The sequence below is a fragment of the Copadichromis virginalis genome, linkage group LG6, assembly GCF_057382275.1.
Source record: "Copadichromis virginalis isolate Kocher_CV1m ecotype Utaka linkage group LG6, C_Virginalis_male_GT1.1, whole genome shotgun sequence".
Lineage (NCBI taxonomy): Eukaryota > Metazoa > Chordata > Actinopteri > Cichliformes > Cichlidae > Copadichromis > Copadichromis virginalis.
This window is the reverse complement of record NC_140623.1, coordinates 40,799,344-40,812,183: the sequence shown is the minus strand read 5'-3', so window position 1 is coordinate 40,812,183 and position 12,840 is coordinate 40,799,344. Positions and strand designations below refer to the sequence as shown.

General features: G+C 41.4%; 1 protein-coding gene across 3 annotated transcripts in view; it reads left to right on the top strand.

Annotated features, from left to right (window-relative positions):
- The window catches only part of krt222 (keratin 222), a 31,300-nt gene that overhangs the window by 4,726 nt on the left and 13,734 nt on the right, over positions 1 to 12,840 (top strand). For 2 of the 3 annotated variants that reach the window (XM_085460460.1, XM_085460461.1), the window contains exons 3-5: positions 4,241 to 4,323; positions 8,673 to 8,826; positions 9,972 to 10,268. In XM_085460460.1, coding sequence (XP_085316586.1) covers positions 4,241 to 4,323; positions 8,673 to 8,826; positions 9,972 to 10,268 — 534 coding nt within the window. Of the gene's footprint in view, positions 1 to 3,197; positions 3,338 to 4,240; positions 4,324 to 8,672; positions 8,827 to 9,971; positions 10,269 to 12,840 lie in introns of those variants that run through there. The other variant, XM_085460462.1, reaches the window with a different exon arrangement.

Genomic DNA, 12,840 nt, shown 5'->3' with positions numbered 1-12,840 from the left:
TTCCTCGAGGCATCCAGAGACGGCACCGGACTCAGTAGTCATTTTCACAAAACCTTTATTCATCTTCATTCATCTTCAGTTAAGCAAGAGAAGGGGAGGCGCGCAAGGCCGGTGTCCCTCTGCAAATCTTCCACTCCTTTGTTTGTTACAGTCAGCTTTATAGAAGTGACCCCATCATAAAACCCCCACGGTGTGCTGCAAACTCTGTGTTTGTGTGTGTATGCACGTGCACGTGAGTGAGTGTGTGTGCGCGTACCCGTGTGTAAGTGTGAGTGCACGTGAGTGAGCGTGCATATAGGTGTGGGTGCGTCATAACAGTCAAAGCACTGTGTGTGTGTCTCTGTGTACGTGACTTCCTGCCGGTCATAAAAGTAATCTCCTCACCCAAGCTACACTAAATTCCTCTACACAACATACAAAACAGAGTTAACATATTACAAACACTGAGACCCCGACTCTGCATCCACTGGGCCATTGGCCTCTTGTTGTCTTACATTTACACATAAGCATGTGGAGAGTCTCCTGCAAACCTGCTTCTAAGTTATAACAATTATGAGTTTTTATTAAAGGTACAAGCATCAGCATCAGCAACCCCCAACTGTAGCTTCCTGTCTCCTTTTATGACAGGCTGACCCCCAGTCTCCATAAATTCCTTTCCCTCTACACAATTACACACACTCTCAAGCCTACAGCTAAACCAAACTAAAACACACAAACAAATGCTTCCCTCTTCCTCTGATCTATTGCTGGACCCTCTCATCTAAGCCAATTTAACACATTATATTCTAATAATTATTTTCTTGTACTCACATAATACATAACATTTTTTTTAGCTAATAATCATTTCAGGTAGGTAAAATGCTTTTAGACTTAGTTTATTATTATTATTATTATTATTATTATTATTTAAAAACTAAAAGGCATGGAATTTTGACATGTAGGACAGGGTGAACAAGTGGGTCTTCAAGGTCAGAGAGGTATGAAGGTGCATTTGAAGCCTTGTAGGTGAGCAGCAGGACCTTAAAATCTGCTTGAACCTGTCAAGGTAGCCAATGAAGAGATCTCAGTACAGGGGTAATGTGCTCAGATTTCCCAGTTTTAGTTAAAATGCGAGCAGCTGCATTTTGAACCATCTGTAAACCTCTAAAACTTTTCTTTGGTAGCCCAGAAAGGAGAGCATTACAATAATAAATACGCGAAGACACAAATGCATGGACAAGAACCTCTGCAGTGTCGCTTGACAAAACTTGTCTGATTATGTTTCTTAAATGATAAAAGGTGGACTTTGTTGTCTCTGTTACATGAGACCTGAAAGAGAGCACCATGTCGAACCACACGCCCAAGTTTTTTACCTTTAACATTAGTTATCATTGTAACAGCCTTGGTATCAACGAGACTAATCGAAGATGTTTTGCGTACTGTGAGAGGGCTCGCCACAGATATAGAAAGATATGTCTTGTGCCCGTATCATTACGCTGCCACAGAGACCCACGATTGATGGCTGCCACAGAAAGAATGCGGAAGCGCTGAGTCGACGACTAACAGCAGTGATCTCCCATGACTCAACTGATGGTTTTGAGCTGCTCCCTGGATTTACTGTCACTTTCTTTACACCGTGCATAAGTAGGTGTCACTGACAGACACTAATTAGTTGTTCACATGTTCCCATGACTGCCACAGACAAACTCAGCCAACTTCATTGTCTGAGGATCCAGGGAGTGCTTCCATATAAATGTTAGGGATTAGTTCTCTATTTATCTTCTTAAGAAGTGCTCAATTTAGTTACATCACAGGAGACGGGGCAGACATTACTCCATGATGTTGTCAGTCTCCTGACTCACATCCTCACCGGGAGTCTGAAGCTGGGATTGTAATGTTCTATCCATATAATGAGTGAAGCTTGTAATGGTGCTTATGGTAAAAAAAAAAAATGGTGGAATAGTCGATGTTATCTTTGGCTTTCTTTCAGCAAGGGTGTGTCTTCTTTCAAAAGTTTTGTACTCATAAGAAAACAAAGGAGAATGAGGGCGTGTTAAGATTTTTATTTGTGTTTGATATAATACAAGGATCCAATGTTTTATACTTTACTTTGCTGTATTAAAATAATATTAGAAATTATAAAAAATTGTGGGATTTGATATAAATCCCTGCAGAAGGTGTATGCTAAATGAACTCTCCCATGAACAGTATGTAAACAGGATGTGCAAACTGGACCACTGATTGGCTTTCTGAGTGCAGAAGTGACATGAGGAGCAATAACACTCAAAGGATCGATTTTAGCTTTACCTGTAAATTAAATATATCAAGTTTATATTCAACAAGCTATATTTTGAGGTATTAGTGTAATTTATATTTAAAAAGTACAAAGAGGAAGGGCGTGAGCTGAATCGAGTCAATCGCATCACCTTTGATGTACAAATGCTTTGTTTTCTTCTGAATAGGCCTAATTCATAACAGTATCTCTTCAGAGTCTGTGTGCGTCTGATAATATGGGGATTTTGGCATGCAAAGTAGGATGGATTACAAGCATGAGGCGTCTATAGCATGGGTTGGGCATTTTTATAGCTCCTTTTTAATCTCACTGACCACTCAAAGTGCTTTAGATTACAAGCCACATTTACATTTTCACACAAAGTCATATTGCACTTTATTTTATGCATTTAGATTCTTTATGTACGACCAATTTAGAATCACCTCTTAACCTAACATGCATGTTTTTGGACTGTTTAGCAAGCCTGAGTACTTGTAAGCCCACACAGGGTTTAGGAGAATACCGGACCATCAGGCAGGCCGGATTATAAGGCGCATTAAGCGAAACAAAACAGTCAGATGAGTCAAATTTTACTCAACTCATTCTTCTTGCTTCCTCCACTTCCATACGGAGCCCCACAAGGGACATGGGAGAAAAAAAAATTAAGATGAACTTTTGCGAGATCTCGCAAAGGTAACTCGGTAACTCGGGATCTCGCAAAAGTTGAATTCCAGACATCACATATTTGCAAAAGTGCTCTGACATTTTCGGAGATATCTGTCTTTTGCGAGATCCCGAGTTAGTTTTGCGAGATCTCGCAAAAGTTCATCGTAATTTTTTTCTCTCCCATGTCCCTTGCAGGGCTCCGTACTTCCATACCATTGATTCATTAATGTTGAATTCTCTCGCAGCTGCTCTATTCCCATGTTGCTGCAGTATATTAATGACTAACCTCTTATTGTGGATGGATTATCTCAGTTGTTCTCCTGCCTGAAGTTTGGTCCGTTTACAGCATTCTGCCATGCAACTGCATTTGTTCGTAACCAACGGGAACCCTCACGTTAACTTTTACAGAGTGGAAAAAAGGTTAGCGTTCGTCCTCCAGTTTGTTATGCTAACATAGCTGTGTCGCTAGCGATCACAAAGCGCATCATTACATACCAGCTAGCCCAACTTCAGCAACCCTAAAAAAGTCACTGCTGTTTAGTTTTTTGTCTTCATTTATGTTGAAAATGATAGAAGAGCTGTAGGTGGAAACTAGCGAGCTAACTTCCTGCTAACTTCTGACTCCGTTAAATTTAATAAATTCTGTTTTCATGGATGCCTGGATGTTAAACTTAATTGTTACATCCAGTAAAGCAGTAACGCTGATCATTTTATTAAAGATGAAAGAATTTAGACAGTTTTTAACTCCCAGTGATGCCGCAGTGTTCGTTTGACCTTGGGACAGAAGTAGAAGGAGTTTAGGACCCAGATTACTCCGCGAGGCTCCTGACTACAGTAGCCGTGAGGCTCAGAAAATCTATCAAGCAGTGCGGCTTCATAGCTCACAAAAGTCCTACTAAAACATTGTTGACAGATTTTGAGCGCCGTGTACCACATAAAAGGTCAGTAAGCACAACCAGAATTCATACATCAGGCGCACCGGATTATAATACGCACTGTCGATTTTTGAGAAAATTAGGATTTTAAGTGCGCCTTATAATGTGGAAAATAACCAGACTCCACACAAAAGAGTCCAGAGATCACGAGATTCAAACCCAGAACCTTCTTCCTAAAAGTCAGCGGTGCTAACCACTGCCGCGACTTGCTCTCCCACTTTTTCCAAGTTTTGTGACTTTCATCTCATGATTTGTTTCTTAGAGAGCTGTAGCTTTGATCATGCCACCAGAACATGGAAACTGTATGTATAGAATCACCGGTTAGATTTTGCCTTGACCTCCAAATCTAATCACATCTTATTTGTTTTTTTGTTTTTTGCTTTGTCAGGTCGGTAAACTACTGATGGAGAATGCTCAGCTGGCTTTAGAGTCTGACAGCATGAAGTCCAGAGCGGCTGCCATCCAGGCCAGGTCAGCTGTATTTGGCTTTAATTTTCCTGGAAGCTCCAGTGCTCCTCTTCCTCAATCAATACAATTTTCTGATTATTAATTAGCATTAGGTATGATTTCATATTGCATAAACCTATTGCATGTATTGTATGTCCAAAGTAATCGGCCACAGTGGGCAAAAGACATGGTTTTGTTTGTGTACCATTGGTAGTTTTTACCAGATGACAGGCGCTAATATGGGATAATCATCACCAGCCAATAAAGATGTTTCAGTGTTTGAGGCAAAGCTGTTGAGTTCAGAATAAAAGACTTCCTGTTTTCATCCTGCTGCAATGCTTTTCCAGCTCCCCTTTTATCGCACTCAGGCCAGTTCCCGCTCCTGTGAGCCAACCTGCCTGACTTTGTGCCGCGTCGGCGCTTTCACTTATGTATTGATGCAGAGTGACACAGACACCCCCCCACACACACACACACACACACACACACACACACACACACACACACACACACACACACACACACACACACCAGCACCACCTCTACCTCCCTCACACACCTCCCGCCTGCTGTCGAATGTTAACCCCTAAAGGACAGTGGATGAAATACCTGTCTCTTCCTTTTATACCTCCACCTGACGAGTTTCCTGACCATCTGTCTGTTTATGATGCACTAGGATGACTCCAAGGTCTTTTTATGTCCTTTTCTCTTTTAGTTATCATTTCTGCAGCGCAATGACTCACAGTCATGGGGTGAAATAAAAACTTCCAGCTGATACCAGAGACTCCAGCCCCTGGTTAGACACTCACTAGCTATTCTTAGAATTGCTGTTTGCATTAGTCAATACTTGACCTTCGAGTGACTGGGTGGGGTTAGCCATATGTTTGTATGTGCTCTGATATTTTTAATAATGAAAATGTTTCCTACAGAGAATTTTTCTCCTGCTCTTTGTAGTTTATTCCAGGAACTGGATCTTTGATGTGGCTAGGGTAATGGAAAGTTTTGTGGTCTGATTTTATTTGTAATTATCCACTTTTAACCACTACATTGTGATGTTGTGCAGTGAACCATTGCTGTAAGACTTAGAGCAAGATTCAGAGATATCCTCAAGTATGTGGTTTGATAACAGAGCAGACAGGCAAACTTAATGCTTTGAAGGATGTTTAAAGCTCACATACTGTCTCTGTGATAGTGAACTCTGAAGAACTCTGAATTATGGCATAAAGATCTCATATTCATAAAGATTAACATGAAATCATAAAGATTTCATATTAAAACCCCTTTTTGAATAATTTTTAGAATATCTGTCCAAGGCAAAGAAAACAGTATAAGACTTTGGATTCAGGAGAGAGACACTATCTCTACTTTTAAGATGAGGCTTAAAACTGGTTGCAGCAGATGACCCACCCCTCCCCTCCCTTAGCGTAGTTCTGCTGGAGGTTTCTTAAAAGGGAGTTTTTCCTCCCCACTGCTGCCAAAACGCTTGCTCATAGGGGGTCACATGAATTTTGGGGTTTTCTCTGTTTTCTTTGTATTATTGCAGGGTCTTTACCTTGAAATATAAAACACCTTGAGGCAACTGTTGTTGTGATTTAGCGCTATATAAATAAAAGTAAATTGATTTGAGTTGAAAGCTGTAGATAGGATGTGACTCAGTCTTTAAAGCTTGAAGGAAGCAACTACAGTTTGTCATGGCATTGAGTCTGTGACCCAGTGTTTTGTGTTTGATTAAGTTATATTCCTTGATTATTTGTTATTCATGGCTGGGTTTGTGTTTATACTATATTTGTTGTTCTATCTCCTAGTTTCGCTCACTGTGTCTTCCCTGTGTTCCACAGTGCATCATGTCAGTCATGTCTCAGTGTCTAGTCCGTGTCTCTGAGTCTGCGTCTCTGCGAATGTCTCATGCTTCCTGTTTTACTTTGATAGTCCTTGTCTTATGTTAGTGTATTCTGCTTTGCTTCCTTTGTCTTATTATGTCTGATTTGTCCCAGCTGTGTTCCCACCTGTTCACCATCCTCTCATTGTCCTGCCTGTGTATTTAAGCCCTGTGTCTTCCTCTCTGTGCATTACCTGTTGCATTTCTCTGTGCTCCAGGCTCCATGTCTCAGGTTGTTATGTTTTATGTCCCGAGTTTCTAGTCCCAGGCTTTTGTTCCTTTGTATCACTTTAGTTTCACCCAGTTTAGGTTTTGTTTCAGTTTAGTTGCTGCCATGTTCAGCTTTTGTTTGTTTCGTTTTCCCCACTGTAATTAAAGCTCACTCGCAATACGTCATTTGTCAGTGCCTGCACTTGGGTCCTTTCTCAGTTCAGTTCAATTCAATTTTATTTACACAGCACCAAATCACAACAACAGTCGCCTCAAGGCGCTTGATATTGTAAGGTAGCCCCTACAATAATACATACAGAGAAAAATCCAACAATCATATGACCCCCTATGAGCAAGCACTTTGACGACAGTGGGAAGGAAAAACTCACTTTTAACAGGAAGAAACCTCCAACAGAACCAGGCTCAGGGAGGGGCCACAGGGCCCTTCTGTGGAACTAGCTCCCTGTTGATTTTCATCTTTTGTCCAGTTTTCTTTCCGTCGAACCAAATGAATTGTGGCAGAGGATTTAACAGGTTTCTTTCTTTTAAAGGGGAGTTTTTCCTTCCCACTGTCGCCAAGTATGTCACCACGGGAGGTCATCTGATTGTTTGGGTTTTCTCTTTATTATCATCGGGTCCTTACCTTACAAACGCACCTTGTGGCGATAGATTTGATTTCACGCTATAAAATTAAAGTTGAATTAAATTGAATTGAATTTACTTTTGTCTTTAAGTGTGAGGTGGGAGCAGTTAACTGGTTCCTGCCTGAGGATCTCGGGCCATGCACTGGTTGGCACAAGGTTCCAGTGTATTCTGGAACAAGGCCACAAAGAGCTTTAAGAGTAAGAAGCAAAATCTTGGAAACAATTGTAAAACTAATGAACAGCCAGTGTAGAGTCAGTAAAATCTGTGCAATATTTTTAGACACTTTCATTAGTTCCTGAAAAAAGTCTTACTGCTGCATTTTGAGTGATTTGAAGTCTATTGATCGATTTTTGATTAATAGCTTGTAAAAGAGCTTTACAATAATCTGTCCAAGAGGAAAAGCTGAGTGCTAAAACTCAGTGTGGATTATACCGACCCTCAGGTGGTAGTACCAGGGATCGGGTGACCTTATTTACATGTTTCTCAAAAATGCTTGTCGTGTTGTCATCGTCGCCCTCTTCTTCCTCTTCCTGCCTGGTCTCTTTAGGGATCATCTGTCTCTGTCTCAGCCTGTCACATCAACCTTCTCTGCGATCTTCCTCCATGTTGTCTGGACCAATGATGAGAATTTCTGGGGTGTTTTCTTAGTTTACTTTCAAATTGCCCTACTCAGTCATTTCAGTTGCTAAATTAGCTCGGTCTCGAGCCGGAGCGATAAATAAAACATGACTTTGAACATACCTCCGCTGCAAAATTGCCAGACTACTGGCAGATTCAAACCCAGATCCTTCCTCTTGTGAGGGAGCATTGTTTATCACTGCGCCACTTTGGACCCTGGCATGTCACAAACAGTGCATATGAGCATTTCACTCACAAATCCAGGATTAATCAAGATGTTTTTCACCAGATTTACAAGTTGAAATAAAAATGACACATTTTTAACCCGTTTACACTTCTCTGAAGCAGTTAACTGGAAAAGCAAAGGTTGAATCTTACAACACAGATTTCAATACAAAGGTCAAACATTTGATGCACAGTAGCGATCAAACCTCAATTTAAATGCTTGCCACAGTGTGAGCTGTGATCCTGTGGTGAGTCCTGAAGGTACTCCAGGTAGGCTGCAAGCAGTGATTTATAATAAAACACAAAAAGCTTTTGACTTTTTGTCATCTATAAAGTACCTTTCAAATGTTTTAAATTAGAAGATTATCTAAAAATCACAACTAATCAAACAAAAACCTGGAATTTAACTTGAATCATTATTCATTAATTTTAATTCATGTGGTGTCTTTCATCTTATTCTGGTGTGTTTATCAGCTTATTCCATTTTATTAAACATTGGCTGCACATGATCTGCTAAACTTCCAGTTTGAACTGAACCAGATTAAAGCAGATGCTACCCTGGACTGGTTTTGCACCAGTTAGATGTTAGCTGGTCCTCTAATCAATCATAAATTGCTCAGCAGGCATATTTAGTTAAGGTTGAAATTAGGATGAATTCATATTTTTGTAATGGCCTCAAAAATGCAAGTTTTCCCCCAGAAAACAATGTGAATGGATGCCGGGCGGTTGGTGTGTTCATGCATTTTACTGTTTAAATAATAAAACTAGGTCGATATGTGTCAATATCCCCTCGCAGGTGCGAGACCGAAGAGAGGAACACCAGGCGTCTGGAGGAAGAGGTGGCTCTGCTCAGGGAGACCAAGAGGACGGCAGATCACAGCAGCATGATACTGCATGCAGAGGTTCACCGCTCCATGACAGAGCTGCAGGAGATGCACCGGGAATTTGAGGTCATTAAATGTTCTTCTGTCTTGCCTTCTCATTCATTTGTCTTTTTAACTTTGCTCTCTTTTCTGTCCTCCCGTGCTTTTCCATCTGCATGCACAGTAGTAACTGTGTTCCAAAGTAGAAACTAGCTCACCCCTATAACTTCAGCGAGAACATTCAGGGTCCCTGGAGGCTGCAAAACTCAGTAATTCTGAGACAGAGTAGAGGAAGAAGAAGCGAAGAGGCAGGAAATTACAGTACCTGCATGTTTGGAGGAATGAGTTGACATTTTCTCGTTGGTGCTGGATTCAAACTGTCATCTTGTAGTGGCTGGAAAAGAGAGCAGAAACCAGCCCCTACAAGTCTATAACCAGTTTTCACACGTTTCCACTGCAAAAACATTGTGGTGCCAAAAAGCTGCCATCGGCATGTAACAAACTTAAGGCCTTTGAAGCCTTTATTGTCAGTGGCTGTGGAAAAGAGGTACATGATGAGGCACATTTTCAAGGGACTGTCTATTAACTGCATCTGCTGTCTCGATCTCTCACATTAAAAACAGGATGAAAAACAATTTCCACACAGTCTTTGTTTGTCCCTTCACTCTGACCTCCACAGATGTGCTCCTCTCGTGAACGCTACATGACCCTTAAGTGGTTATGATATATAAAATGTGTGTAATAGTCCTATTTAGATCTCTAATTATAGGAATACTTGTTATAATAACACGTAAATTATAAGTGATCTGTTCCAACCTCGACATAATAGTCCTGTAATGACTGGGTGTGCATGAGCACTTTTTTTCCTTGTGTGAGAAACAGCTCACAGTGACCTCGTCCGTCCCTCCTCCATCTTTTCTTTCCTCCCTCCTTATCTTCATTTTCTCATTCCTGCTGACTAATACTCCCCTCCCTCACTTTCAGGATCCTTTCGTGCACACACATATGCATAAATGTGGTATTGATCCCTGCTTACTCTTCCTCTCCTTGTCTCTCCACATGTGTTCCCACTTTTTTCTCCTTTGCATTTTACTCACCTTTTTCATTCAGAATTTATTTTAATCCAACTCTCATCTCTCTTTTTGTCTCGCCTGTATTTTTTACCATCCTTCACCCTCCCCTCTCTCTCTGCTCCCTTTCTCTCTCCCTCCCCCTGGTTGGCTGTTTTGCAGGCAGCCCGGGCTCTGCAGCTGCAGCGGGCCAGCTCCTGTGATGCTCTGTTAGCGACGGCCACGGCAGCAGCAGCAGCAGCAGGAGGAAGGGAGGAGGAGGATGGCACAGGGATGGAGCTCACCCAGCTCCTCGACCGAATCAGAGCGCAGTGCGAACAGAGCAGACTCCCCAGCCCGGGGGAGAGACACCTCGGCCTGGGCGCCATCTCAAATCCAGCCCCCGGCTTGGTCGGGCCTCCTCATGCTGGAGCTGGAGCAGCAGCAGCATCCAGAACACACAGAGGAGCCCTCAGCGAGGTACGCATCCACTCTTACACAATCTTCACTTGTCTTTTCTGAGGACAATGGTCCTGATCTGTGCCGGTCCGACACACCCTCAGGACCAACTCCAGGCTGTCCCACAGGCAGGGTGATGCATGTGCCCCGCTGGTATTTGTTGACTGGGATAAAAAGCTTGAAACCTCTCCTTCCTTGCTATATGGCCTGTTTGTGTGCAGATTGTGTGTTTGTCTCCTTTCTCTCTTCATCTAAACACAGTAGTGGTGGTCTGTGTGAATGATCCCTCACCTTCATTAAATATTTACAACCCAAAATACAACCTAAGCATCCTCATCCTGTGTCTAGTAATAGCAGCTTTGTTTTGTTTTGACGTTTCCACTCTTATTTTAGCTCAGCTGGCCTCTTTTCTGGGAAAAACACAGTCCAGAAGCTGTTTATTATTCCACAGCACCATGACTTTGGTCTGACAGCAACAATAAAGTGCCTTCACCAAGGGCTGAGAGCGACCACGGCACTAAATCAGGGCAGGTTTTATTAAATTCTGCTGTTTACATCAGACCCACTAACAGCAGCACAATGCAGCAGTCAAGAGCTGACAACACGGCAATAAAAAATCATTCAAAGATTCAAAGACTGCGTTTGGCTTGTTTCAGAGGAGTTCTTCTTTTCCTCTAATCTGTAGGAATTAAGGCAAGGGACGTTTGCGTAGCTAAAATGAATTGTTTTGTGGGGGTCGTGAGCAGTTAATATACTTTAACTGATTTATCAATACATGGACAACTGCTTCTTGTTGTCCTGTTATGTGTGGATGTGGACTCCAGAAGTCAGACTAACACACGGGCAGGTGGAAAACTCAAAGAATACCTTTAATGAGTACGTGTAGACAGTTCAAGGAAAACAAAGTCCAAAAGGTAACTAAATCCAGAAGGAGGAAAAAACAAACCAACCAGGAAACAGGACAGGAAGGAATAACAAATGCACCGACAAAGGACTGACTGGGCTTGTACACACACTGAGGGATATTGGGAATTGGACACAGCTGTAGGAAGCACAACAAATGGGGAAGATGAGACGAGGGGAAGTAAAGTGAATGCAAGGCACAAGGACAGATGACTTATCAAAATAAAAAAGGAGGTGAAATAAAACTGAATGGGGAAACAGACACAAATGAACACAATACGGGGGAATTACACAAAAGTGTGAAACTAAACTCTAAACTACCAAAAACTGAGAATGGAACTAAACTGAAAAATATATAAAGAACAGTAACCAAAGATTATAACCAGGAACTAAGGAACAAAGGAAGACTAAGAATTGCCAGAAGACATTCAGATAAAACATCTGGACTTCTTTAAGTTGCTTGAAGATGTTTCACCTCTCATCCGAGAAGCTTCTTCAGTTCTAAGGTCAAATGGTGGGGAGTCCCAGATTTGACCTGGTGGGGAGTCCCACCATTTGACCTTAGAACTGAAGAAGCTTCTCGGATGAGAGGTGAAACGTCTTCAAGCAACTTAAAGAAGTCCAGACGCTTTTCTTTGCAAGCTCCTTTGACTACGATGACCTGGATGACTGAGAACCTTCACAGACATTCAGATAAAACAAAAATACAAAATCTATAAACTTAAGACACTCGGTCCGTTACCCAGGACCACAACTCCCTGTACAGCATTAGGAGCCTCTGTTTGTATTTTACCTGCTAATTAAACTAAGCAAGCAAAAATATTAGAAATTAGGATAGATTATTTGCCAAATATGTATTTGGCAAATAATCTATCCTAATTTCTGCAGCTCTGCCGAATAATTATCTGTTTTAGATCTTAAGTGCACACACCAGAGTTTACGCTCTGTGTCTACATTGTGAACTGCCTGGTTCTGGAGATTTTAGCTGAGTAGACATCAGCATTTGCTTCTGCACACTGGACAATCACTTTATGGTGTTCAAAGTGCCAAAAATGACATAAAAAGCGCAGCAGTAATAGGTTATTTCAGAGACAGTAATCTGGTTGCTGAAACAAAGTATAAAGAGCTCCACAAGACAGAAAGATAATATAATAATATGTAGGTTTAATTTTAGGAGGAGCTGTCTGGATACCGTGTAAGATTATACAGAGCAGCCTCGTTGTCCCCGGGAACATTTACAATGTTTACCTTATGAAACGTCAAAGTCTGAGTGCAAAATAGACTAAAGAATCCAAACCTCCATCCATGCATGACTTCTGTCATCACGTTCAATGACAGTAAAGCTCTTTAAGCTTAAAGGCGCCAATTGGAGTTGTCTCTGAACAAACAAAAGTTTATATTTAGATTTTCTTAAAAGCCTGGATTGGAATCGCAGCAGATGCAATTCAAGCTTTGTATAACTGTAATAATGTCAAGATGATGTCATATTCTGCAGTTTTCTTGCTACTGGAAATGAAGATGAAAAGACTTTCCATAGTGCTGTATAAGTGAGGAGAATGTGGTGCACTGATGTTTCACGGTATGCAAGCGTGAGTCTGACCAGGCAACGAACAGCATTATGCACAAATTAAAAACATAACAGGATGAAAAGAAAAGCAAAAACAGGAATAAGAACAAAAAACTGTAGAAT